Source organism: Eptesicus fuscus, chromosome 17 (assembly GCF_027574615.1).
Source record: "Eptesicus fuscus isolate TK198812 chromosome 17, DD_ASM_mEF_20220401, whole genome shotgun sequence".
NCBI classification, from domain to species: Eukaryota; Metazoa; Chordata; class Mammalia; order Chiroptera; family Vespertilionidae; genus Eptesicus; species Eptesicus fuscus.
The window spans coordinates 19,469,840-19,497,838 of record NC_072489.1 but is presented as its reverse complement, the minus strand read 5'-3'; the positions used below and the strand labels follow the sequence as shown (position 1 = coordinate 19,497,838).

General features: G+C 57.4%; 1 protein-coding gene across 1 annotated transcript in view; it reads left to right on the top strand.

Moving 5' to 3' along the window:
- COL13A1 (collagen type XIII alpha 1 chain) overlaps positions 1-27,999 on the top strand; it is a 138,284-nt gene that overhangs the window by 66,249 nt on the left and 44,036 nt on the right. The window contains exons 6-18 of the mRNA XM_054729344.1: positions 2,125-2,151; positions 3,366-3,416; positions 7,486-7,521; positions 8,250-8,276; positions 9,103-9,129; positions 12,261-12,287; positions 12,384-12,410; positions 13,276-13,302; positions 15,059-15,115; positions 16,246-16,311; positions 19,642-19,749; positions 22,000-22,026; positions 22,772-22,807. Of these exons, the coding sequence (XP_054585319.1) occupies positions 2,125-2,151; positions 3,366-3,416; positions 7,486-7,521; positions 8,250-8,276; positions 9,103-9,129; positions 12,261-12,287; positions 12,384-12,410; positions 13,276-13,302; positions 15,059-15,115; positions 16,246-16,311; positions 19,642-19,749; positions 22,000-22,026; positions 22,772-22,807 (543 nt within the window). The remainder of the gene's footprint in view (positions 1-2,124; positions 2,152-3,365; positions 3,417-7,485; positions 7,522-8,249; positions 8,277-9,102; positions 9,130-12,260; positions 12,288-12,383; positions 12,411-13,275; positions 13,303-15,058; positions 15,116-16,245; positions 16,312-19,641; positions 19,750-21,999; positions 22,027-22,771; positions 22,808-27,999) is intronic.

Genomic DNA, 27,999 nt, shown 5'->3' with positions numbered 1-27,999 from the left:
ACCCCTAACTCCCCTCCTGCCCTCAGCCTTGACCTTCAGCCTGGCTCCCGGGTGCTCCCTGATTACCCCTCTGCCATCCTTCCGTGTCACTCGCGTGCTTTTCCTCATCACCTCACCTCCTGGGCTGGTCGGCTTTAGGCCTGGGAATGGCATCCCAGTGCAAGTTTGCTTGCTGGTGTGAGCCTGGTGCCCAGAGCGAAGGCACCCAGACCCCAGATAACACTGGCGATGCTAACTAACTGCATGCGGGCGTTGTGCTAAGAGCTTTCCATGCATCGGCGCACTCAGTCCTCACTAGAACTATAGGACGTAGGCACAGTTCCCACCCCCATTTTTCAGGTGAGAAAACTGAGGCTCAGATGTTGTGTCTTTCCCAAGGTCACATGGCCAGGAAGTGGCTGATCAAGGCTTTAATCCAGGCAGCCTGACTCCAGACCTGTGCCCTTGACCCTGGCAACACTACTTCCCCTCCCCAACATTGGCATCACGGCTCTAAGGGAGGGTCTGATCCTTAGGGCGGAGCCTCAGTACCCAGGTCTAGGATCCAGGACGTTTCAGAGGTTCAGGACAAGTGGTGTTCCAGGTCACAGGGCTTTGAGCTCCCCCAGGGCCCAGCCATGGGCTCTCCCACCCCCTCCCAGGCCACAGCACTGACCGACGCTCTCCTTCAGTTCTCTGTCCAAACATGAGTCCCCCACGCTGTCACTGGGTCCTCCGCTGAGTAGAGCAGGGAAAGGACATTCAGCCAGCCTTTCTCCGGGGCTTGCTGTGGGTGGGCCTACGCCAGGCACGCTCTCCACTGTAGCCCTCCAAGATCCCACGTTATTGATGGGAATGTTGAGACTCGGGCCAGGGTTGGGGTGGAGTTGGCTTTTGTAGCCAAGCTGACGGACAGCCTCTAAACTCTTTGCGCCTAACAGGTAAGCTTCAGGAAACTCGACTCAGAGTGCAGCCACCAGGCTGCTGGGCAGATTGCAAAGTGAAAGCTGCCCCTCAGGGCCTGCCCCCTCCTGCTGCCCCTCAGGGCCTGCCCCCTCCTGCTGCCCTCCTGCCCTCCTTCTTGGGCCCTGTGGACATGTTCCCCTGACAGTATCCATCTGAGCCTCGTCCTGCCCACAGTGGTGGGGCTGGAGGCAGAGCCACGGGAGGTCTCCCCATTTCCTTCCCCACAGAGCTGTTTCCAAGCTGAGGGTTTCCTGCTGCTTGTGCTATTTTACATGTGACAATGGACCCATTTGGCTGCCCAGTAGTAGTCCCGGCAGGAGCCACCTGATAAGAACTGGGGGGACCAGTAGGTGTGAAATGCCTGAGGGGGTTGTCCTGTGGTTCACCAGGGGTGGCACAGCTGGCTTCTAAGGATTAGGGTCCACTGGGGCTGTCTATCCACTGGTCACTATGGATACAGGGACCCTGGGCCATTACCCAGTCTCCTCTGCATCTCAGATCCATCCTCCATCCTCCCAGATGTGTGTGTCCTACTATCTGTCCTCCCATGTTGCTCCAACCCCTCTCCCGCCATCTTGCCTGGCCAGCCCTAAGGACTCCTGACGTGTCTGTTGTGCTTGGTGCTCAGTTAGATCTCCACACCAGCTAGATTCCACTCCACAATGCAGTCCCTGGGACAGTCTCCCCATGGCCACCCCACCTTAGCGGGCCACCCAGGTGGGGCCATGGCTTCTCAGCTTCTCAGGCAGATTTTTCCGACCTGCGTGTTCTCCTTCTCTCTCTCTCTCTCTCTCTCTCTCTCTCTCTCTCTCTCTCTCTCTCTCTCTGTCTCTCTCTGTCTCTCTCTCTCTCACACACACACACACACACACACACACACACACACACACACACACGCAGGCTTGGAGAAGGCCCCTGTTATCTGGAAGGGCTGGGGCGGGCTGGGGCCAGACCAAGGGCTGAGGCAACAGCCATGCACACGCGGTGCTTGCCAGAGGCGGGACCTGTCATGTGTCAGCATCTGTGTTTTGTTTTATTTCTCATTTCACGGCGATTTCTTTTGTGTGGTTGTTGTGCCATTAACACAGATCCTTGTGTGTGCGCCTCCCTCTCATCCTTTCTTTTTTCTCTCCCTCCCTCTCTCTCCCCCGCACCCCGTGTTGCATGTGGCTGCCCCAGGGAGTAAAGGGCCAACCAGGCGAGAAGGTGAGTCCACACTTTCCCCTCCGCCCTTCCGCCCGGGCCGATGCGTCCACCCCGTGGACTCGGGGCTCTCAGAGGCCCCAGCTCAGCCCTCCCGCTGGCATGCCCGCGGAGCAGAGCTGCCAGCTGGGCCTGGGGGCCCTCAGCCTCTCACGCCGTTTCCTAACAGCTTCCACACCGTCAGGCTGGGGTCTTGGGATTCCTGGGCTGAGCCCCAAGCCTCCTGGCGAGTGGGTCCCCGCCTCCGGCCCCGCCTGCTGAGGCTGCCTGTGCCTGGAGCTCTGACTCCAGGCCTCGGGCGGTCACCCTTCCCAGAGGCAAGGAGCACACGTCCCTGTTTTGAGTGGGATGCGGCCTCCTGCCCCCTCCCAGCAGGCACTGCCTGGGTCCTTCTGTCAGAGCATCACCTCTCATCCCATCTGCTCCATACACCTTCATCCTCCCTCTGTTGCCCTCCCCACCACACGGAACCCCTCTGTGTCACCCTGAACCCAGGACTAGGAAGTTCCAGGCAGCTCGGCCTCAGGCTCAGGTGCTGGGCCCACACGGCCAGTGTGTGTGGTGTCCCCACCCTCTGTTTCAGCAGCCCCGTCCAGGGGCAGGCTGCTGTCCATCGGCTGCAGGGTGGGCAGCCACATGGGTATTTGGGGATGGGGGTGGGGAAGAAGACCTGGGGGCTGGACACTTGGGTGGGACTGGGGCACGTCGGAGAGTGTCCTGCGTAGGGTGGTGGGGAGAGGCTTCTGGGGCCTGAGCAGCCATGGCTGAGCTGTGCTCCTCCCTTCTCCCTCCCCACCTCCCTTCGCCCCTTCCTTCCCCCCTTCCTCCCCCCGTCTCTCCCTGCGCTGCCCTCTTGCCCACCACTGCACTGCATCCTCTTCTCCCACTCTGGGCCTGGGCTTCTACCGCCCTCTTTCCTGGTCCCCACATCCTATGCTCTTGCTACATCTCTTCTTGCTTTATCCCTCCTGCCTGCCCGCTGCTCTCCTCAAACTTTCCTGGATGCTTCCTTCATCCTGTGCCTCCTCTCCCCTGACCTCCCTCTTCCTGTGCATCCCCTGGCCCTTCTGTCCTCCGCCTCTGGCTGGCACTCCACCCTGGCATGCTCCTCCTTCCCCACCTGCCAGCCCCTCCCTCTGACTCTTCTCTTCCCACCCCTCTCCCCTCCTGCCCCTGCCCCTGGCTCCCTCTCCCTCTCTGCCCTCTCTCTTCCATAGGGGGCCCCAGGAGATGCCGGGATGTCCATCATCGGGCCCCGAGGCCCCCCTGTGAGTGGTCTTTGCTTTTCTTGGGGGTGGGGGGGGGAGGTGGGCGGGATGGGTGAGTTAATGAAAAGGACTCGGGATGGAGGCTTTGCCTCTGGGTGTGGCAGACACCACATGTGACGACGAGGTTGCCAGGCCAGGCCTCAGGGCTGCTGTGGATGTTAGCGAGTGGCCTGACTAAATATACCTAAATTACAGCCTCTGAATTACAAAACTGCAGCAGCTGCCAGGTGGCCCTGCTGTTTATAGCCAAAGGGGAGGACGTGCCCACTCCCGCCGGGAGGGGGTGCTCCAGTTTCCAGGGGTCACGCCTGGTTCTGGAAGCCCCTGGAGCAAATACCCACGCACAGAGGCCCTGATCCCACACCCACTGCTGGTCCCGGGGAGGCCCGAGCCACCCCTCGCCCTCAGAGGCTCCTTTTGTGCTTAGCCGGGTCCTGTGTCTTACGCCCTCCGCCCAGTGGCTGGGGCTTGGGAAAGGAGAGAGGATTCCATGTAGATACGCTCCCTTAGGGGCCAGAGGGTGACGTGGGTGCTGATGTGCGAAGATGTGGTGACTCTGGAAAGAAGGCCTGGCTGATTTTCTCAAAGAACGCCTGAGCCACGGGGCTTCCATAAAATCACCAAATATTGCCCTGGCCGGTGTGGCTCAGTTGGTTAGAGCATCATCACGTACACCAAAGGGTCAGGGGTTTGGTTCCTGGTCAGGGCACATACCCAGGCTGTGGGTCCATCTCAGATCAGGGCACATACGGAAGGCAGCCGATGGTTGTTTCTTTCTCACATCGATGCTTCTCTCCCTCTGCCTCTCTCTCTCTCTCTAAAATCAATAAAAATCACCAACTGTCAGGGTGGAAAGGACCTCAGCAGTGGAATGCACAGCCCTCTGAGAAGGGGAAACTGGCCCAGGGAGGGGAAGTTGGCTTGGCCAGGGTCCCACACATAGAGGCTAGGGCAGGACCAGAACCCAGGACCCCTGGCACCCAGGGCTTCCACCACAGCAGCAGGCCACCCTCTCCACGGCCTGCTACGTGCTTTTCCTCACCTGCTGTTTACAATGAGAGCGCGAGGGGAGCTGTACCTTCTACTCAGGAGCCAGCTTCTGGGAGTCTGAGGCTGGCCCAACGGATGGGGGAAGCTCAGCCTGCCACTCTCCTGCCTTCAGCGGAGCAGCCAATAGAAAGCAGGCGTCTTCTCCTTTACCCACAGTCCAAGGAGAGGGGTCAGCGAGGAAACTGCGAGGTTAGGGCCAAGGGAGGGAGTTGTGATGAGCTGAGCAGCCAGGGAGGGGCGATGGTGAGCGCTGGGAGCTGAGAGGTGGAACAAGTATCACTGCACATGGAACAGGATGGGGAGGCCAGAAATAAAGCCAAATGCGCCTGGAAGTCGGTCTGTGATAAAGGCTTGATTTCATAATAGAGAGAAAAATTGATTGTTCAGAAAATGATGTTGGGCCCATTGACAAGCCTCTTAGAAAAAAGCCATTTTAAACAAACAAACAAACAAAAAGCTGAATATCTACCCCACTTGTTATACCAAATTTGAGTAAATTTCGAATGAATAAAACACCTAGATGCAAAACATGAAACCCTAAAATACGAGGACAAAGCATGAGCAAACATTTTTATCATTTTTTAAAATATATATTTCTATTGATTTCAGAGAGGAAGGGAGAGGAGGAGAGAGATATAAACATCAATGATGGGAGAATCATTAATCGGCTGCCTCCGGCATGTGCCCTGATCTCCTGGTGCATGAGCCACCATCAGCCGCTGAGCCGTGCTGGCCGGGTTCATGTTTAACTTGGGAAAGACCTTCAAAACACAACATAAGACCCAGAAGCCACAAGAAACGATTGTTTGACAAGATGGATAAGTTTGTCGACATAAATGTAAAAACTTCCATCTGGCACCAAGTAGTTCATTAGAAAGGCAAATGCCAATGGGAGGAATGCTTGCAGCATGATTACCGAAGAGTCACTGTGCTTGACAAAGAGCTTTACTCAAATCAATAGGAAAAAGACAAACAACCTCGTAGAAAATATTGGTAGAGAAGACAAACAGGCTGTTCAGCAGTAAACATCGGAAGGGATGTCCACCCTCAGTATAGAACTTGTTGTAAATTAAAATCCACTTCCAAGCCTCTCCAAGTGCCTTACCCAGACCCAACCTCTTCAGTAAGTAGAGTCCCAGTTTCCATTTGGTCAATGACAACATTCTTCCCAAGATCCCTAAAAAGCCCTTGGTCAGCCCTGGATTTGGCTTTGGGTTGGAGAGAGGCCTCCTGCTACCAGGCAGGCTCTGTAATTAGCAAACCATGTGATCATCCCCACCATGTAAACATTAGCCCAAGTGGGACTTGAAGATGCTTCTTGGAATCCTCTCCTCCTGGCCTTTCCTTCCTCTCAGCGTTCAGAGAAGTCCAAAGTTTACAGTGGGAGGTTGCAGAGGTCACATTGCACGGGTTCCGAGTTTTCTGCTTGGTGCTATTCTTAGCATCACTTATCCTGGAGAGGAGAGAAGCCAGGGGCCCTTCTGATATAAGAGTGGCATCTCTTCCCGCTTGCCCTTCTGGATGCCTGCCAGAAGCCCATCCTGAGCCTGCGGCATACCCCCTGCCTGGCCAGTGCACTCACTGGCCTGGGTCCACCTCCCACCAGCCATGCCTCCAGAGCAGAGGCTTCTGGGCACTTGTGTCCACAGCTTCGAGGACGACCGAAGCAGCTTGGAGATGTTCCGGGTTCACAGCAGATGGACAGGGTCTGGTTCTGACACTGCTGTTTGGCAAGGACACGCCTCCTTGGGCCCTAAGAAGTACCAGGCTCAAAAGCAACCTTGCTTTATCTTGGTGCTTCTAGATTCAGTTCAACCCAGCAATCGGCTGATGGTGTAAGCTGCCATTTCAAAGGGCTTCGCAGACATAACTGAATGTGCTTCAGTGTCCCTGTGAGGCTCTACGGCTGTCACCCTCCTCCAGATGAGGTTGTTGAGGCAGAGAGAGGTTAGACCACTTGCTCAGAGTCACACAACCATTGTTGGTGGAGGCAGCCAGATTCAGGAGCCCAAGCTTGGGAAGAGATTGTGGCCATCTCAGTCAGGGGGGGACTCTAAGCTGAGAGCTAAACACGTGAAAGATGTGGTGTGTCTGGGGGAGGCAGGTGAGCCAGTGTGCCTGCGTCGGCGGGGAGATAAGGCAGGAAAGGACCTGGGATGGCAGATGCGGATGAGTCGAGGATGGCCATGAATGGCGTGTATAGACGAGAGCCATTATTGGTCTTGAGAAGGAGAGCGACAGCACTGGTGCTTCTTAGCTCTCTGTGGCCCTTGACCTCCCGATCAGCCCTCTTTCCACACCCCCACCCCACCCCACCCCAGCCCTGGATCTGCACAGCTTCATGCTGCTTCTCACCTGGCTGGGCACATCTCTTGTCCTGATTATTGACCATAAACCAGTGAACCTGCTTGCAGTCTCCAACCTGAGTATCGATCTATTTCCTCTGCACCCCCAGGAAAATGGGCACGAATTGATCCTGCAAAGATGAGGGTATCCAAAATTGCCCAACTAGAAGAGGCCTGCTAAGCGGGAAGTAAGCAAGCGCCTCTAGCCCGGCCTGAAAACACGCATCTGGAAGGCCAGGTTTCCGAACCCGCTGATAGCCAAGCTGTCCTTAGATAAGTGGCCGTGAGTCATGACTGTAAACAGAAAGGACTTGGAAAACCACAGGTCAGGGGTTCAGTGTGCTGCCGGCCGAGTCCCCGATGTCCTCGCTCTCCATCACCTGTTTATATGCTGAGGTTCAGGGTGTCCACAGCAGCGAGGAGCTCGAGGGGCTACTTCCCAGGAAGACCCAAAGGATGCTGGCCATCTCCTTTCCCCTCCCCACCCCAGTCCTGGGAGGAGTTGCTACCTTTATCCGCCCTCGCAGCCAGCTCACAGTGGAGAGTGTCTTCCCTGGATGATCACAGAGGAGGGGGAGGACGACCAGGCCCCTCTGGGGATAAAGGTGAACCAGGGGGCTAAGGATTAGTTTCGTCTCCTCCTCACCATCCTCACTTCCCTCCATTCCTTTCAGGGCCAGCCGGGCACCCGAGGTTTTCCTGGATTTCCGGTAAGTGGGGAGAGCTGTTAGCTGTGGCTCCGGGGATCCCTGGGCCTGGCTGGGTCACCTTCATGCAGGGCCAGCCCTGCCCTTCCAGCCCCGGCCAATAGGGCCCTCTCCTCCGGCCTTTCCCCAGAGCAGCCGAGGAGAGGAGCGCAGTGCATGTGAGGACAGGGAAATGAGCGTGGAGATGGAGGGACGGCGGGACAGGAGCCATGAGAGAAGTCACAGGCTGGCAAGCCCTGGGCACTGGAGTGTGGCACAGATGATGCACTGCAGGGAGGCAAGCTCCGTCCTCGAGGCAGTAAGGTGGCCGTCTGGATGCCCTGGGACCCCTCCCTGGGAGCCTAAGACAGACCCCAAGAGAGAGGGCAGAGGAGCAGCTCTCTCCCACAGGCCCTGATGCCGGCCAGCCTGACTTCCGAGGAACACACTGCCCACTGTCCGCCCGGCTGAGCAGAGGCCTGCGTTAGCAATGGTGACGGCCCCAGCGGGGCCTCCTGCGGGGCATCTCACAGACAACATCTCACTCCTCACCAGGACCCTCGGTAGAAGGCCTATTAGTCTCATCCCCATTGTAGAACGGGGACACTGGCTTAGCCGTGGTCACATCACCAGGAAGTGGCCAAGCAGAGACTCGAACCCTCACTGGTGGAGTCTTACCCACTGCCCAGGTGGCCTCTGTGGCAGGAGGCCTGGCTGCTGGGCCTTCACATCTGTCCTCTTTCTGCTTTCAGGGTCCCATTGGGCTAGACGGCAAACCGGTGAGTAGACCCTCTTGGGCCTCAGGCTCCTCCCCGTCACTTGGTTCCGGTCACTAACCTGGGGTCTCTTAGTCCTTCGGCAAGACCCCAAGTCCTTGGAAAGAGGCTTTAGATAGAAGGACGGTTCCTGGGGCAGAAAGTTGGCACCAATGGGAAGGGAGGGGGGGGCCATTAGATTGGGTTACCCCCTGACCCCAGTGGGCCTCCACCGGGCACAAGTCCACCGCCGCCAAGACGGGCCTTCAGCGTCTGGAGCAAGAGCCACCCTAGAATGTGGAGAGGCGGGGTGCTCCTGGAAGGGGGCCGGGTGGGGAGGGCTCAACAGCTAACTCTAAACACAGCCTGGCACTCGCTCGCACTGTTGCTCCCAGCACCCCCAGGGCGCCTCCTGCGTCTCCCGTCCTCCCGGGGGCTCCCATCCTGGTGGACACACACACACACACACACACACACACACACACACACGTCCGAGTCTGTACAGAGGCTGCTGCCCCATCCTGAACTCTCTTGTTCATTTCAGTCTTTTGGCTTGAATGACACAAATGTTCGCGGGGAAAGGAGACCCCTCCCTACTCAACCTTCCAGTGCTCTCAGATGCCACCCCATTCTCTCTCCCTGAGCAGCTGGCATCCTCTCAGATGAGGGGCCTGGCTGCCCACCCAGTCACTCCCCTCTGCAGGCCAGAGCTAAGCACGGTGTGGCTGTGGTCATCATGTCCACTCACCTCCCAGCACCTGGCGATGGAGGGAGGAGCCACGTGTGGCAGAGCAAGGGGGCTTCTGGGTTGCAAACAATGTGCGGGGCACTCATGCTCTTCTCCTTCCAGGGCTACCCGGGACCCAAAGGAGAGATGGTAAGACCCCAGCTTTCCTGTCTTCCCTCCAGGGGCGGGGCATCAGCCCAGCACTGCCAGGCCAACGGGGTGACAGGGACAGCGAAGTAGCGGCCACCACAATCACCACCCCACCCCCCCGCTGTGTACAGGGCATCCCCCTAGAGCCCCACGTCAGTGAAGGGAGGAGAGGTGGGCAGGGGGCTTCTCCACGTGAAAAATGGGGAAAGGGAGGCCCAGAGGAATCCATGCTTGGCCAATGTCACACGGAGTTAGAGGTAGCGCCCCTCAGGGATGAGCTCAGCACTAGCACTGGGGGTCTAGGGAGCCCTCCAGCACCTCATCCTTGGCCTGGTTTCCTCATGCCGGCCTCCTCTGGCTGCTCCGGACTCTAGGCAGTCCTGCCCCTCTGGGCAAAAGCAGCCTCCGAGAAGAAGCCGGTGGAGGTCCCACCTTCCTCCAGCCCCTTCTGCCTCTGCAGAGCCTTCAACCAGAATTTCCTCTGTATTGTCTCCCCACCCCCACCCCGCCCCAGGCCACTTCTTCCGGAAGGAAAGGTCTGCCCCTGGCAGGAGCTGTCCACTCTAGGGGAGGGGCCAGTTCTCAGAGGCACTGCTGGGCCATTAAGAGCAGAGGGGCCAGCCCGCCGGCCGGGATCTGCCCTGCCTCCGGGGTTGGTCACATCGGCATTGTGAGCTGCCAGCTTCTGCGGCCAGGCCTGGGGCTTGTGCCAGGTGTTTGGGGCATTCCTTCCTGGTGGCCTGGAGAAGTAGTCATGATGGTCATGAGCTAGCACTGTTCTGCAATCTTCATAATGACTTCTTATTCCCACTTGACAAAAGGGGAGCTGGAGGCACAGAGTGGTTGAGTATTTTGCCCAAGGCTATACAACTTCTAAGTAGAGAGCTGGGATGAAGACCCATGTGGGGAGATCTCACCCCTTCACCACGCCTCCTTTCTGCTGCCAGGACCCTTTGTCTGGAAGGAAAGGACCCTTCTATGGGGCTCCCCTTCCTGCCGTCCCTCTGCCCCACCCCAGTTAACCTGCCTGTTCAGAGGTCAGAGCTAATTCAGGGGAAGGGTGGGGCCACCCATCTCTCTTGAGCCCACACCGGTGTGATAGATCCCCTATCTGCCTCATAGTCATCCATCAAAATCAGACAGGCCACAGAGCTATTGGACTCCTGTTTGACTTGGCACGGGGACGCCGAGCTATTAATTCAATGCTCTGTCTGGTGTAATTATCTTGGTCTGCTTATCATCTGTCCGTCTCCTACTCACCTTCCTCCCCAGCTGGTTCTCCCCTCTGCTGGGCGTCTAACATGGGAGCTGGGGCTCACCCTCACGTGCTTAACCCATGTCCTCACCTGTTAGAAGGCGGTTACCTCTGCCCCACCCACCTCAGAGTAGCCCCAAAAACTTGATGTAAGGTGTAGACAGGATCAAGGTCCCACTGGTGCCCACTGGGACTCTTGAACTCACAACTTGTCCCACCATTTACAGGGCTGCTAAGGGTGGGAACCGTTAATTCCCACCAAGTGCTGAGAACAGTGCCTGGCACCCAGGAGACACGACAAGCGCCTTAGCCAGCACGTCACCCATGCCCTTCAAGGGGCAGCTGCTTTCGGCGGGAGCTAATTGGTGCCATGTGTTATTGGACCTTGAAATTTTTAAAAGAAACTTGAAATCCAGGTTTTTGTTGTGCTCTCCTTGCTCTTAAATGTTGGCAATTAAGTGAAAGAAAACTGTGTAGGATCAACCAAATACCTCTGGGACCACGAGTGCCCCAGGGACCACCATTTGGGGTGTCTGACTCACTCCTGCGAGCCTGTGTAATCCCGAACCTTTGTTTATTTCTTGGCCCCTGGCCCTCCCTCGCTCATCTAGCTCCTCTCTCTGGCCTGGTCACTTGCAGTCTGGTTCCTGCCAGATGCATCATATTCTGCGGATCTTGATACTAAACACTCGGTCAGCCATATGGGCTGGGGTGCCACATGGATTGCCCCAAAGGCCACTGGTCTCCCCCTATGAACCTGGGACTTTCCCAGTCTGGCGGTTGGTCCAGATGGCCAGCCAGGAGCAAGAGAAGGCCCATCTCCCACCCAGAAGGATTGTCCTGGGAATCATGAGCTCGTCAAGCCCCAAAGAGATGGGCCCAGCAGGTGGGTCCCACAGGCCCTGAGGATGGTGGCTGGAAGGGACCTCAGGCCCCAGTAGCCGGGGCACTGCCCGGGCTCAGCCAAGTCTAAAAGCCCAGGCGCTGCCTCCCGAGGTCGAGCCCAGTTCAGAGAGCGTGGCAGAGTGGAAACAGCTGGACCCTGATGGTCAGACAGACTGGGACTCACGTCCCAATGCCACCCCATGCTGAGCCTTGTCTCCCTCGCCTCGTCTGGGAGATGGAGCTGACGTGAGCACCTTTCTCACGGGCCAGTGGGGTGTGAGCTCAGCATATACGGAAAGCCAGCCTCAGGGTGGTCCTCAAAGCCGGAAGTGCTTGTCCTCCCACTCCCTCCATACCAGCCGTGAGGCCTCCACACAGGCTCCACTCAGGCTCCTGACAGAGCCAGCCAGACGCTGTGTCCTCAGAGAACGTGGGTCCACCCTGAGCCCGGGAGCCTCTCTCAGCCCTGTAGATTTGACAAGATACCCTAAAAGAAACCCCAAGGTCTCTTATGTTCCTCCAAGGGGCCCAGGACCTGGCTTAAGTCTTCAACTTCCCGCTTCCTCTCTTTGGCCAAAGATTCCCCCAAAGCCTTAAGATAGATGGGCGTGAGCGAGGCAGGCGTCACAGGGGCGGGGCCCCACCTGACCTGTAAATGCAGCCTCCTTCCTGGCCAGGGGCCCAGAGATGATGGTGGGAGGAATGAATGAGGTTGGCACCTATTCTTCTCGGCCATGCAGGAGGGGACAGGGCACAGCTAGCCGGGCCCACTGACAGATGAAGATGCTGCGATGTGGGGTACAGGCCACACCCCAGGAGCATCTCGGGCCCAGGAAGACCAGGCGTGGGTGGTGGGGCCCAGCCCTTGCGACCCCGGGGCATTCTGAGAAGCACCTGGAAGCCCGGCTTCTAGCACAGCCCCTGCCTGGGCCAACGCCTCGGCCGGCCGGCCTCTTGTGCGCCCACTGACCTGTGTGTTTCCTCCCCACAGGGCCTGGCGGGTCCCCGAGGACAGCCGGTTGGTACCTCACCCCAATGTTCCCCCGCAGAGAGGCTTTGGGCCGCTGTGTTTTCAGCTCTAGTTTCTAACGCTCTCCTCTCCATCTCTTCATAGGGGCCCCAAGGAGAAAAGGGAGAAAAGGTAAGCCCGATGGAGGTTTTCTAGAATTTTCATCTTAGGTAGGGCGCGCGCACACACACACACACACACACACACACACACACAAACAGGTAGGAAGGGGTCCAGAGTGGTTATTTTTAAACCTTAGTTCTTATCAGAACCAGGGAGGCCCCCGTGGTGCCGGTACAGAAGAGAGAAAAGGGAAGTTGCTCTGGTTCGTGCTCTGTTCTTGGGGTCTGGGGGGGTGGGGGGGGTTGGGGTTGGCCCTGAAGCCTGGCCCTCCTCAGCCTCTCCCTCAGCCCCTCCCACCTGCCACCCCCACATGTCTCCTGACCCACCTCCAGGAGCCGCTGGGATTTTGAGGTGTCAGTGTGTAAACCACCAGCCTGGCCCCTGCCTGGCCCCCTACATTTACTCTCTCCGAATTTCTAATGGAGATTCTGCTGGGCTCGCCCAGGTGGATGGCACAGGGACCTGGCACCCCGAGCTCAGAGAAGGCGTCTCTGAGGGCCTCGTTGCCTACCACCTGCCTAGCCATCCAGGGGCATCGGGTGGACCCACCCAGAGGGCCAACCTTTTTGGCAGATCCCTCCAGCCAGGCGTGGAGCACAGCTCCTGCCCGTGTCATGGCACATGGCACACGGCAGTGGAGTCCTGTCCAGGCTCCAGGGGGCCACATCCAGGCAGGCCCGGGGTTTCTTCCATGCTGCCAGTCAGGGGTGGGGTGGGGAGGGGGGTTAGTTCTCCCACCTCAGAGAGCTCAGTCCAGGACCAGAGGGGGTCTGGTGGGTGGTGAGTGTGCGTGGTGTGTACAAGCCCTGAGGTGACCCTGACGGACAGCCACCAGCCAGTGCCTAACACCCTCCTCTCCTTCCCCTCCCCTCAGGGTCAGTGTGGAGAATACCCGCACCGGGTAAGTGAACCCCTAAAACTGATCAGCCTCATCTCCCTGGGCCCCCAGCACCTAGAGCTTGGGAATAGGCGCATACAACCCCCCTGCGGCCAGCCGCCGGAGTGGGGCCCTGGGTAGCAGTGTTTGCCTGGCCCCGGAGTGTGCCTGTGTCAGTGGGACTTTGTGCGGAGCCGGTCTCCAGCTCGTGTCCGCCCATCCGTGCGTGTCTGTGTATCTGCCCCGCGCTGTCTGGGCTGCGAGTCTCCCAGCAGGTGTGTATCTGTGACTCCGAGTGCCAGCTGCTTCCCTCTGCCCATCGCCTCCCCCGAAAGGCCGTGTGGCTTGTGTGTCTGTGTGAGTATGACTGTGTGTATGTCTGGCTGCCTTCCTGGCCGAATCACAGGGACTTTTGGGTTAGTCATTGTTTCAGATGACCCAGCCTCTAGGGGAAGAGATAGCTGGGGGCGGATTGTACAATTCAAGGGTGAAGTCTCCGCTTTGCCTCTTAAAGAGCCTCTTGGGCTCTTTGCAAGCAGAGTGGGGGGTTAGGGGGCTGAGATGGTCTGCCACTCCCCCACCCCCATCAGCTCCTTGTCCTGGCTCTCCCCCAGGCTGCACAGCCCAACGCCTGCAGCGGTGCACCAGCCGCCCCTGCAGAGCCCTCCTTGAGGCGGGAGGGCCAAGGTGTGCATTGCTTCCTCCAGTGAGAGGCCCAGCGACCTGGAAAATGCCCTTCGTTTTGTAGATCAGCCTTGCCACTCTCAGACCTGGGCAGGCATCTTTCGGTGCCCATTCCCCTGTCCTGAGCCTCATTGTACCCAGAAACACACACGTGGTGTGGCTCACTGGCCGCCCACCCCTGTCGGGCAGGGGGATGAGGGAGTGGAGACAAGCACAAGCCAGACTCAGGGTGCTCCAGGCTCCGCAGGGCCACCAGGAGGGCCTTGCTAGCAGGGTCCTGCCAATCAGACTCTTACCCCTGGATTCCTGGGCCAGGAAGAGGCACGGGAGGGAGCCTTGAACATGAGCAGCGGGATTGGCGTTGAGGCCAAGGTTGGGCTGGGCCTGGGCAGGGGCTGCAAGCCAGCAGCCGTGTGGACAGAGCCAGCCTGTCAGTGGCATGTGCTCCAGGGACGCAGGGGCCCTGTGTTCCGGCCAGCCTGATCCTGATACAATAATAGAAGGTCAGCTGTGTTTATTTGAAACGATGGGCTCACAGGATTGTTATGTCGCCCGAAAGAAAGACACCTTCCCCCTGCACAGAAGACAACACAACTGCAGGCGCTTTGGGAGTGTCACCAGACCTGGGCGCACGCGCGAGGGTGGGGGCAGGAGAGGGCCCCTAAACCCAGCATAAGAGGAGGGAGAGGGCAGGGACAGAAGCCTCCAGAAGCACCTTGGCCACCGGGTGCAGCAACATTATGGCCAAGGCAGTGTGGGGTACAGGTCAGGCGGGGTGAGAGCGGGGTGGGCCGCGGCACTTGCTGTTCATTTGGAAGTGGGTAGGAAAGCAGGGGGCTTCTAGGGAAAGTGGTCGATCGGGGGATTGCGGGCATCGTGGGTGGTAGGCCTCCAGATCCACAAGATGCCAGGAGATCCAGGCTGGCCCCTGCCTCCGTTGCAGCCTGTGGCACCTGCAGGGAGGGGAGCAGGGGCGAAGGTTGGGATGGAGTCCCCTGGGACGGGGAGCAGGGGAGCGGGGGAGCGGTGTCTGCGGCCCTGGCACTCACTCTCCCCCTTGCCCTGTCTCACCACCTCCATCCCCCTTCCCTCCCAGGAGTACCTAAGCGGCTCTCTAGCAGCTCTGCACTCCAACCAGATAATTACCCTGAAGGTTTGTAGGTTCTCTTCCCGAAGGCCTCTGGCCCCGCTCTGCTGAGAGGCTCCTGGACACAGAGGCCAACATTGCACATCCTCGGGCCCCTGGTGGGAGGGGGTGGGGGTGGGGCTCCGGGTGCAGCAGCTGCCCGGGAAGGCGGCCATGACCTAGAAAGGCCATGATTAGGCACCCAAGCACCCAGCTGGGCACATTCTCAGCCCAGGTGGCCTCTGGTTCTTAACACTCATCCCAGGGGCCTCGTGGGAGTTAAAATGCTTTCAAAACAAAAGGCTGGTCAGATGCCATCTTTGTTTTAACTTGGGTCTAGCCACTTCCTAGAGCCCCTGGGTGCTCCGCTGCATGGGTAGAGAGATGGAAAGCAGCAAGGTTTTCCAGAAATGAAGTCACATGCAATACTGTGATTGCAAGTTGCCTCTCCCAAACAAGTGGTTGGACATCCTTGCCCAGCCTCTATTTTCCAAGCCGTCCAGCCCCAGGGTGAGACCTCGGTAGCACTTATCTTGTGCCCACACTGGCCACACCCTCAGTCGGTTCAGCCCCCGGGAACCGGGCTTGGCACTGCCCTTGACCACCTCCCCAGATTCGCTGACATCGGCCTTTCTCATTCAACCAAAAAGAGCACCCAGAGGCAGCCACACACCAGCCTGGCTCCAAGTACCAATTTAGCTGGTCCTGTGGCTCCTGCGTAACCAGAGCCTCTGAGTCTCCCGCCCTCAGCCCAGCAGCCCGTGTCCACCACCAGGAACGGGTGGGGCCAGCAGTGCAATGTTGGGTTGTGTGTCAGGCGGCTTTTTCGGCCCAGCGTGGCCACCAAGGGCCGGCCCAGGCAAGGAGGACCACTCTCCCTGTTGGGGGATGCTGCTGGCCAACACCCCAAGGGCCGCTCCTCCTTTAAGGGACGGTGTACCCTCCAAGGCAAGTTCAGCACTGCACCCCCGAAGCCTCGAGAGTGCTGGGTCCATGCCTCCCCTCCCTGTGCCTCACACTCGCTAATCTCTCTTCTCTCTATCTCTCCTCCGTTCCCTCTTGGCCGCCCTGACTTCCTGGTGACTTTTGGCATCCTCCTGAACACCTGCGACCTTTGGCCTTTGCCCTCTGGCCTTCCAACTCATCTTTCTCCTCAGCTGCTGCCTCTCCTCAATTCAGTGCGACTGGCTCCACCCCCAGTCATTAAAAGGCGGACCTTCCAGGTAGACCCCTTCCCTTTGCCCCGACCTCCTGTGGCCTCCCTGGGGCTCCGCGAGTCTCTGGGCCTGAGAGGCCAGCGGGGGCTGCAGACGAAGACAGAACCTCACTCTCTTTTGGTTAAATTAAACTAGACAAAAATGGACCAGTCAATGCCATAGACCCGGAGACACACAGATCCCCAACTCCCACTGCCCATTGCTGCTCTCAGGAGCCACCGCAACAGCCCTCACTGGTGCCAGCCACCGTGTCCCACGTTTCACAGGCCTGATTTCATCTCAGTCACTCAACAGTTTTATGAATCGGGCATGGTCATCCTTATTTCTTATGAGGAAGTCAAGGCTCAGAGACGTTAAGTAAGTTGGCCAAGGTCACACAGTACATTGAAGAGCACCCAGGCTCTCTCTCTCTCTTACTAGCTGTGTGATTTGGGGCAAGTTACTTAACCTTTCTGTGCCTCGGCTTTCTCATTTGTAAAATAAAGCTAATAACAGTTCCCACTGCATCAGGTTGCTGTGTATGCAAAGTACTTAGACTAGTTCCCAGCACAGTTTGATTGCTATCATTAAATTGAGGCTCAGAGAGAAGGGAGTTTGTGCCCAAGGTCGCACAAACAGCAAGAGGCAGAATGGGAATTGGCAGCAGGTCTTCAGACCCCCCACCCACCCAGGGCTCTCTCAGTCAGCCCTACACCCTGTATATTTAGAAATGCAGATTGCTTAGCATCTGATCACTTGTAACCTGAGTTTGAGGAGTGAGGGAGTTTGCAGAGGGAATGTAGCCCACAATCAACAGGTGTAATCACTGTGAGCAACTGATTCCTTCTTCCTGCCTTACTAACCCAATGAGGCTGGGTAGGACCAGACCACAAAGAACAAGAGACCTCAGACCCAGGGTTCAGGCTAAGGCACTGCAGCTCGATTCTAGGCCAGGCAGCCCGCGGTTCCCGCGCACACCCCTAGTCTTCCTCACACTATGCAGGGGGTACCCCCAAGGCCGCAGGGATGCTGGAAGGGACAGGGCTCGGAGATGCTCCCTGCAAGCCTGACAGCATGGCCTGGCGCCACCATCTGCCCTGACTCAGGAGTCCAGAGGCCTGCATGTCAGGCACCTGATAGAACAAGGCTGAAAAAATCACTCCAATTAACAACTAAAAATACAGAGGGACACGTGATGGGTGTGTTACCCGAGCCTGCGTGTCCCATTACACCAGCCAAATCCTCGAGAGCCTCCATGTGCTCTGAGTGCTTACCCCAAGCATGGCTATTCAGGGGGCCCGCTGGCAGCTCAGAGAAGCACCAGGCCCACCCCTCTGTCACCCACCCCCACCCGTGCCAGACCCCACCCCAGGAGAGCTGGGTCCTTGCTCTCAGAGCGGCCATTCACCTCAACCCAAGCGGCCACCTCCGGGCCTCAGCTGCCTCAGCTGCATCAGCTGCTACTTGTTGAGCCCTCGCTGGTTCCAGGCACTGTTGTATGAATTCTACATGGATCAGCTCATGTAATCCCACACCGGCCGCCGCCAGTGGCGGTCCTACCGTCATCATCCCCACCTTTCAGATGAAGAAATCGAGAGGGGCCCAGGCATGTTACTGCCTCCCTTTTCCAGAGCCAGGGGTGGGCGAGCAGAACTCTCTGTGCTGCGCTGGCCTGGTTTCCTAAGCAGAGAGAGAGGTTTAGCGGCCCCTGTTCTGCCTGCGGCAGCTTCGGCCTGTCAGCCATGGTGGGACATAAAAAGGTTTGTCCATTTCCTATCAATAAACCAATATTGATTTTACAGGCTCTGTCAGATACTTAAATACTGGGTCTAATATTAGTTGAAACAGGACACTTTATAAGAGAGATGATGTGCTTAGCAGACGGTGTTGGAGGTCACTTCCAACGTGTAGAAAGTTGGACGGTGAGCAATGTTTGCTGGGGGCTTGTTTGGAGTGAATAGGAATAGTCTGGAGTTCCGAGTTGGGGTCCTGACTTCCCCCTGAATTCTCTTGTGACCTTGATCAGGGAACTCAACCTCCCAGAGCCTGTTTTCTGTAAAGTGGGACCTGTGACCCTTTTCTGCACCTGCCTCCTCCACAGGGAGCACTCAGCGCCCTCACGCAGCTTCTCGGGGTGCGGCAGGATGAAGCCTGGGGCCCAGAGTAGCTCTGCCGGGTGCCGTCTGCCCTAGGATGTCCCAGCCAAGAGCTGGGGGCTCAAGCAGTTGCTGCTAAAATCTTCCAGTTCTCATCCTGAGGTCGTGCACTCCTGTTTATAATCATCATTTCCCTCTGCAGAGTTTGCAGGAAGCATCATCAGCTCCCCTTTTTACACAGGGAAGCAGGAGTCAGACAGGCTTGCTGAGACCCCCCTGAGCGGGGTGGGCGGGCCTGGAACTCAGGCTGCCTGCGTCCCCTGCAGCCCAGCCTAGAGCTCCCACACCTTCCCCCACGGGCTGTTCTGTGTTAGTCTGTCTGCAGGGTGGGCCCCTTGTCACAGACCTGAGTCAAGATCATCCCTGGGGAGCTCACTTAGGATAACTCTGACTGGTCCCCAGCCCCAGGCTCTCTCCTCCTAAGGGAACATGATGCTGCCCCTGCCTCCCAGGCCCTCACCCATCCTGATGCAACTGGAGAACTCATGCCCCACCTGAAGGGGGCGCCATTCCTCCACCCAGTTCATGATTGCCCCCAGGAATGTGGGCCTAGCTGCCAGGGCTCCCAGTTTTTTCATCAGAACCCATCAATCCATTTTTATTTATTTTTTTACTTAAAATCTCTTGCCCAATTGTTTAGTGAGCCAAACAAAAGTCTATGACCTCTGACCTAAGGATCTGATTTGATCCTCTGGGCCAGATCATCAAAAATGACAAACAGCTGCATTAGGAAAGAAGGGACCGCTGTTCTCATTCGGTGGCTGGGAGGCCAGGGCGCAGAGGGAGGACATGGCTTGCCACGCGGCGGGAGCGGAGGCAGGCCCTGGCCCCAGACTGCCTAGGGGACTCTGGCGCTCTGGCCAGGCTGGGAGCGGACCTTCCACCAGGGGTCACCTCACTCACCCCTCTGCCTCTGCCACCGCAGCAGGGCTCTCACGCTGGGACCAGCAAGTCCTCCCTGGAAGCCCCTCCTCTTGGGGGCCCAATGTCTTGGCCGTCTCCTTGCTGCCACCAGTCCCTGCATGTAGTCACCACCGCAGCAGCCTTGCCATCACGCCACCACCGCAGCAGCCTCACCATCACACCACCACCGCCTCCCCACCAGAGCCCACGCAGGCCTTCACCGGGTGCATGGCACTGGGGCGGGAACCGCTCTACAGCCTGGGGGTCTCTCTCTAACACTTGTTTCCACGAATCTCAGGGTGAACAGGGCCAGGCCGGTATCCAAGGCCCACCAGGGCCACCAGGCCCCCCTGGACCAAGTGGACCTCTGGGGCATCCAGGACTGCCAGGGCCCATGGGGCCACCTGTAAGTACCCCCTTCCTCTCTCCACGGCCTCCTCTCCCAAGGTTTGTTCTAAGAATTCTCTGGAAGCATCCAAACTTTGCATAACCAACGGGAACCTGTGTCCCAGCCGAATGGCCAAAGCATCTTGGCAAGGCCATTGCACATGGGTGGCCTGTGCAAGGAGCTGCCCCTCCCTGCCACACTCACCTGTTGCACTCTGGTTCTGAAAACACGCCTCCTGGGGCCACGTCCTCAACTCCAGCCATTGCTTTCTAGGCAGGAAGTCACGGACAGGCTACCCCCGGCTCTGCAGAAAGGGGAAAAGTCTCCAGGGCCACCTCTGATGGCTATTCCCTGACCCCTGGGCTTGGGAGAACCTGAATTGGGGCCAGTGAGCTCTGACGGAGGCTTGTCCCACCAGCTGGCACTCCTAACAAACGTGCCTTTTCTGGTGTGTGCAGGTCTCCCACTTCTAAGCCACCAGCTGGATGCCAGGTCAGCCAGGGGTCCCTGCACCAAGCCTGAGGACTGGCAGGGGCCCAGGGAGGCTAGCAGGCACCCCACCTCCAGGCAAGACCACACACAGGTGACTATTTAAGCCCAGTGGCCACCAAGTCACCCATTCCCAAGACCTGGGTCTTTCTCAACCCATTGTAGTGCAAGAAAGCAGCAGGGCAGGAGAATAACGCAGCAGGCATCTGTTACTGGAGGGACAGGGTGAAGGACAAAGTCTGTTTAATAATGTTTTCCCAGGTGGCTAACACACAAACAAACCTGGTTTTCTTTCTTACGACTGAAACCTCATACATTCATCATGAAAAGTTTGGGATATAGACAAAGAAAATGTTTGAAATGGTCTCTTTTCCCATATTCAGAGTTCACCATCATTCCATTTTGGAGAGTCCTTCCATTTTCCTCCTTAGATATATCTGCACCTGAACATTTCCAGGTTGATAATGTTCTGACTAATACAGCAGTTTGTACCGTTACTTTTCCATTTGCCATCATAAAGCACGCTCTTTCCCACACATCAGGCGTCTCCCAGGACGTGGGTCTTAGGGCTGCTGGGCCTGAGAGAGCAGTTAACGAGTTCCCTTCTGCGATCTGTATCCTGGAACCTAAATGTCTGCACACCTGATTGTCACTGGGATGGAGCCCCCGAGGAGAAATTGCTGAGTCGTGACCTCCCTGCCAAATGGCCCTCAATGAGTACAGTCGCATCCGGGTCACTTGGCTTCACCTCTAGCCCCTCAGCTCCCCAGCTGCCAATGCTGAGGCTCAGGGCGGGGTCTCCTGGGCTGGGCCACAGCTCCGGCAGAGCTGCACCTGCTTGGCCGGAAGGGAGCACCACGGTGTGAAATGAGCTTGCTGGGGGCTTGGCTCTCCTGCCCAGCTTGACCCCCTCAACGGATTTTAAATATTTCCATCATTTCCCCCCAGGACCTCAGGGAAGGAGATTGGTCTCACTTTCATGAGTTTCTAGATGGGAAAATGGAAAACCTGAAAGGAAGTGAAATTTAGGGAATTGAACCAAACCAAGCTGGGAAAACCAAAAAGTGCTCAAAATCCACTTCTTTGCTGGCTGGCCTCCCCAAACACATCGGGCTCCCACTCACTGAACCCAAGCCAGATGGTTTTCTTTGTTAGGTTTTTTATAAAGAAGAAAAAAAAACAGAGAGTGTGTTTTTAAACCAGCTGAAACAGCCCAGACTCCGGCATCAGGGTTTCCTGAAGCCCGTGTTTGCCATCCAGACCCGCTCCCACCACCGCGTGGAGACAGCACATCTTCCCTCGCCTCTCCCTCGGGCTCCTGGGCCCGCGCCACCTCCCCACTGTGGGCTGCCATGGTCACAGTGCCCGGTGGGACGGAGACAAAGGGCTCCCCCACAGGCTGGCAGGGCCAAAAGCAAAATCATGACTGGTGGCTTCCGAGGGAGGGGTTCCAATTAGGAGGTGGGCGGGTGGGGATCTGGACCAAACCACACTGTCGACTTAACATGATGCCACTGACCTATTTTCCAGTGGGCAAGCACAGAGAAGATGCCCACGGCGCCACATGGCTCCAGAGAGGGACACCAGCCTGGTGTCCCCATGTGCCCTCAGCAGGTTTCAGACACCCTCCCAGGATCCTCTGATCTGTTCTCTAGCACATCCAAAGCCCCTTCGAGCTCTTCAAGCACCGCTCTGCCCCAGCAGCCCCTGTAAACATGACTATCCTCAACTGTTTACCTGTGGAACCCACCTCCACTCACCTCTCTCTTGCTTCCGCAGGGCTTTCCTGGGCCTCCTGGACCGAAGGTGAGGGCCCTTTGGGGTGATACACTGAGCGGGTGGGAGAGTTCCCTGCAGGAGGAGGGGCAGGCACTACTGAAGGGTTCTGCATAAGGAGCTGAGAGGGAGCTGAGCTGAGAGATGGATCAGGCTTGGCGCACTTCCAAACCACTGGCCCCCTGGGAACTGCCTGGGTCCCACAAGGATGGACCATTTGTGTGCTCAGCTGACCAAGTCCTATGGCTGGTGCCACCTCCAAGGAGCTTATAGGCTGGTTGGAAACTCCGGGTGGATGCCCAGGACACTGTCACAACATCCCAATAAAAGTGTTTCCTAAGGGGTCAGACTAGAAGGGACCTTCGGGGTCATCTGGTCTCTTCTGAAACCTTATCTGGAAGCTCAGGATGTCAAACAGGCTCTCCCTCTGAAGCGGGGAACCTCGGGCTCTGAGGATGAGAAGCTGCAAAGCCCAACCATTTTACAAATGATGCTGAGGGCCCGGGGCAAAGCGACTGGTCCAAGTTTTCGACAGAGAATCGGTGGTGGAACCAAAACTGAAACTCAGGCCTCCTGCCAAGTTGACTTGTTCTGAGGAGCAGAACAGCCTCTGTTGTTGTTCCAGGGTTGGCTGCGCGTGGAGGTCGGGAGGATTTAGACATGGGGGGGAAGAGGGATGGGAACGTGAGGGGAACAGCAGCAGCTGGCGTTTGGCATTAGGAAAACCCCTCTAACCATCTTCTCTTTGCCTCCCCCCCCCCCCCCCCCGCCCCAGGGAGACCCAGGGATCCAGGGCTACCATGGCCGGAAGGTAAGAAGTGGAGGGAGGGGAAGACCTCACCCCACAGCGATAACTCAAGTGGGATCTCACCATGGTGCACACACACACATAATTTTGCACAAACACTCACCGAGCGTGAGCTTCATAATGCGTGTGAGGTTGGCTGGACAGAGGTCATGTCTCCACTTGGGGTAGCAGGAGGCTGAGGAGGGGACAGGGCCTTGGGCAAATCAGTGTTCCAGCTGGACCTCTGACCCAGAAGAGTCTCCCCTGCCAACCTGGGTGGCTGTACCTGTACCGAGGCACCTCGGGCTCTCCGGGCAGAGCCCCGTGGGAAATGGGGTAGGGTCCCAGCCCTGCTCTCTGGCAGCTCACCGGCCAGAGAGATGGGATTCCTGCACCAATAACCCCGGTGAAGATCGTCTGTGCTGGTTGCTGCCATCACAAAGCGCTGTGAATACAGGGTGGTGGAGAGGTTAATTCCAGGTTGGCAGGAGTTGGGAAGTCTTCTGGGAGGTGACGGCCTATGAGCTCAGTCCTGGTGAATGGGTAGGTTATCTATTGCTGTGTAACAAACCATCCCAAACGCACTGGCTTGAAATGACGGTTTCTTTCTCATGATTCTGTGGGTTGGCCATCTGAGAGTACCGCTGGTCTCCCTTGGGCTCACTCACACATTCACACGGCATGGCGGATGGAAAGGCCAAGACGGCCGCCTCCACATGCCTGGTGATTGGCGCTGGCTGTGGGCGGGGTGCCTCTGTTCTCCCTCCGCTGGGCATCTCAGCGCGCCCCCTTCCCCCCCCCCCCCCCCCCCCCGCCGTGGACTAGACAGGTTTCCTTATAGTGCAGCAGGCCCAGGGCAGTGTTCAAAATGGGCACGCCCAGTGCACTGGCATCACATTTTCTGATGTCCTAAAGACCAAAGCAAGTCACATGGCCACGTCATGTGGGCGGCGGGCGGGCACTCAGCTTCCACTTCTTCTTGTGGGAGGAGTGGCAACGCATTTGTGGCCATTTTCAATCCTCCACTGGGGTCCTTCAGTCAGCAAATCTCAAGGGAAATGGCATTTTAGACAGGGAAACTGTTTGAACCAAGGCCCAGTGGCGGTCCTTATCATAACTATGAAAACAAAAATAATCTTAATAAAAGTCACCCCTTACTGAATGCCCACCATGTTGCCAGGCTGTTCTTCAATGTGACCTGCATCGTTTCTGGTCCTAAAACCTCCCTATGAGGCTGCATGTCCAGGTCTGGGCCCTTCTCATGGAACCACCTGCTACATGGAGCCCATCCTGCCTGCAGACCCTGGCTGGGAAGCCTCTAGAGACATCCAGGGGAAGGAAAGAGGCAGGACGGAAAGGGGGACACACGGGGGTGGGGTGGGGGTGGAAAGGGGAGAATCACTCCTGAGAAGCTCATTCCGCACACTCCGTAATCCGGGTCGTTTTATGGGTGTTTGGTGGATGAGATGGCGAGACCTGAGAGTTCTGTAATTAGTTCTGCATAAACTGAGACATTTGCATTATGTCAGGAAGTGGAAATTATAGCCCCCGCGGTTGTCTCTATCCACTTGCACAGACTCACAAAATTTACTGCCTCCTGGTGCAGAGCAGGTCGGTTTTCCCATTAGCAGCCACGCCAGTTCTTTCAAGCGGTGGAGAGAGAAACTGTGGGGCCGGCAGTGGTTGCGCTAGGATCGTGGCAATGCCCGCAACCAGTATCCATACCATGGCTGTGTCTGTATTCTCCTGCCAACTGCGAGTCTGGTTCCTCCAGAAAGGAGCTTGGGGGATTGTTGTCCTAAGAGGACTCCGCTTAGGGTTGGAGTATCATGATGACAGAGGCCCTGGTCCCCTGAGGGCAGCCATCCTGGGCTCAGACTGTGGGACAGATCATTCAACCCTGACTGCATTGCATTTGCAAGAAAACCACTGTGGTCCTGCTGACAGGGGCAGCTCCTGGCCCCCAGGGAGCCTGCTCTGGGGAGAGACGGCTCAGGGCTGCGAGAGAGGCTCCGGCATGGAAGGGGCTGGCGCGAGTGCTGATGGGAACCTTTGCAGGGGGCTCCCTGTCACCGGAGGTGTTCGGGTAGGGTCTGGCATGTGTTGAGCAGCTTCTAGATCAGATGGGAGACAGGATTAAAGTCCTTCCAGCTCAGGAAAACTACGGCTTCCTGGGGACAGAGTTGGCTCCATTCTCCACAGAGAGTGACCCTGGCTTTGGAAGGAGTATTGGTCTCCTCGAGCCTTTGTCAGGTCTTTCTTCACTTACATCAGGCTTGTGACAAGCATCACCACTTTTTTTTTTTTTAAATCCTCAGCCAAGGACATGTTCATTGATCTTTAGAGAGAGAGAGAGAGAGAGAGAGAGAGAGAGAGAGACATAGATGTGAGAGAAGAAACATAGACGTGAGAAAGAGACATCAATTGCTTGCCTCCCATATGTGCCCTGATGGGGAATCGAACCCAGAACCTTTCGGTGTATGGACGATGCTCCAGCCAAGCCACCTAGCCAAGGCACAAGCGTCACCCCTTTTAGATCTACGGGGAACTGAGAAGGCCCTTCTTCTCCGTGCTCGGCTCTTGCTCCTGGCCCTTCCTTTCTCTGTCAGACCACCCCCTCTGCCCTTCCCCAGCGGCCTCTGTGGAGTCTGCAGGGGCTGTGAACGGGTAGTTCCCTCTCATGTCACTCAGGCTTCTGGAAGGCTCCTCTGACCTCCACTTCTCCCAGCCTGTCCTTGAGTCTGGTCAGTAGGTATTCCCGGAGCCCGAGGCGGTCTCAGCACCCTCATGTCTGGGCTGGCCCTCCCTGTGCCTGGATCCTTGTTCTGTCGTTACTTCAACAAAGCCCAGAGGGTATGCACTGGGGACTGGTGGCCAGCAGCAGAGGGCTCGCCCCCAACTGACTTGGGGTCTTCCTCAAGGTCAGGCAACTCTCAGCAGGCTACAAGCACCTGACCACTGCCCAGCCCCTCTGATCGCCATGCCCAGGTAGTTTGCCTCCCGTCGGAACTCTGAGATGAAGAGACCAGTGCCCAAGGACAAGTGCAATAATCCTTCACGTCTCTGGTTCAGCCGAAGGTCCTTCATTCCCTAGCTCCCTCGGGCCTTATATGGCTGCCAGCTGGTGAGCAGTCCGCTGGGATTGGAAGCTAGGTCTCCTGAGTCCAGGTCAAGAGGCCAGTCTTCTCACCCTGGTGCAGAAGTGAGTTTCTGCTCAGGGGTCTCACCCAGGCTGAGCCAGCTGTGCACAGACCACCGTCCGCTGTGGTTTCCCTGGAAGTAGAGGGCTCTTCCCCCAAGCACCCTTCCTTTGCCCATCATTTCTCTGTTACTCTCTTCTCCCCGCTCCGCTCTCTGCTTGGAGTAAGGCACAGTAAGGAGGCGCCTGATTACAGGTGCTGAGACGAGTTTGCTGCCCACCCCAGGGAGGAGCGAGTGCTAGCAGGTGGGAACACAGGGCTGGGACAGGGGCCAGGCTGTGAGGGGGACCTGTGGGGTAACCGAGGGACCCTCCGCATCTGCTTCAATTGCTGTGCCCCAGCGACGTGACACCCATGTGGGGAGGCCTCTCTTCCAGCATGGGGTGGAACTTAGCTCTCAGCAGAGATGTTTCTCAGCCCATGAACTTTGCTAATGATTAGCTCCATCACCCCCTCTCCCCCCAGCAACTGGGCCCGACCTGGCCGCCTCCCAGAGGCCAGCCCGCCAGCAGGGCAGGCTCCCCACCAGCTCCTCGGGATCTGAGCCGATGTGGCCAGCGGGCCCTGTGCTGCCCCAGCCCCACTCCGGGCCAGCCCCGCTGCCTAGACACTGCGAGTATTGTTGTGCGCCCATGTGGTACCTATTTGATCCAAATTTATGACGCCAATCTCCTTTAAATATGTTGCAAGACGCAAAGTGTGTTTAAAACATTACAACCCTGGCTCTCTTTCAAGAGGGTTGACGAGGATTGTCAGACTGTATGTGGATCACAAACCTGGTGAGGGCTTATCTCTAAGCAATCGGAGCTGGTCAGTCTGTCTCTGCAGGGGGGTGCGTCTGACGCAGGTGGTGGTCTGGGTGTTAAGTCCCCGGGTTTGCATGAAGGACTGTGGCTGAGCGCACGCTCCCTTCCGCAGCTGTGGGCTGTGCGTTTTCCGACCAGAGGAGGCGGGATGTGAGAACCTCGTGCTAGAGCGGCTGCTAACTGCAGTCACCCCTCCTGGAGGCTGCTGGCTCCCCAGAAACAGGGACTCCCAGGGGAGCGGGCCCATGAGCCCTGTGGTTGGATGGCTAGGACACTGAGGTGAGGGTGTCACCCCGCCCGTCTCAGTCCTCATTTTCCGGCCACGCCAGCCTCCCCACCGCTCCTCAGTCCTTCTATGAGAGGATGTGTTCATTCTGAGCTGCCGGTCAGAGCAAGGGGCCATGTGGGTGGACACACTCCCGTAGAATGGCACTTAGCATTATTACAGCTACGGAACGGGGCCTCTTCAACATGCCAGTTTGTGTATGAGGCACTTGGCACGCATCAACTTACTAGATCTTTATAACAACCCTCTGAGGTGCGTTCTGTTCTCACCCCCAATTGGCAGATGAACAAACTGAGGTTCACGAAGGTGAACCCTCGAAGGTCCGTGCCAGGGGGTTCTGTCTGACCCCAAAAGCTTGCTCTGAATGACTACCACCTGGGTCTTATAGCCCTGGGGGGTCCCCAGGATTTCCAGTAGGCAGTTCCCCCTCCACTAGGAGAAAAGGAGGTGCATGTTGAGCTGTTTCCTTCTTGTGAGGGAAGGTTGTGGCTGGATTCGGGCCTTTCTCTGAGCCTCCAGCTCTCTGTGAGCAGCACGTGGAGCGTCTAAGGCAGAAAGCATGGGGTACGCGGTGCATTTTAGTCGAAGAACCAAGGAAGTGTGGTGTTTTTTCCACTGGCACCGATTTCGCCTGAGTGATTCCTGCAGGGAGTTGGCATGGTCCCGGGGCTTCCGATAGAGCCAGGAGAAGGTAACTTGGCTCAGCCCAGCCCTGCAGCTATTCCAGAACCTTCCTTCGCCCCTCTGGCTCTCAGAGGACCTGCACACCCCCAGGCTTCTCTTGGGCTCACAGGCAGAGTGCCTCGTCCAAATGAAGCGGTAGATACAGAAGCCTCTGGGATGGGGACAGCACTCTTTCAAAGCCACGAAATCCCAGTGGGAACAGCCAGCCCATTTAAATTAAGGCAGATCAGGGAGCTGAGA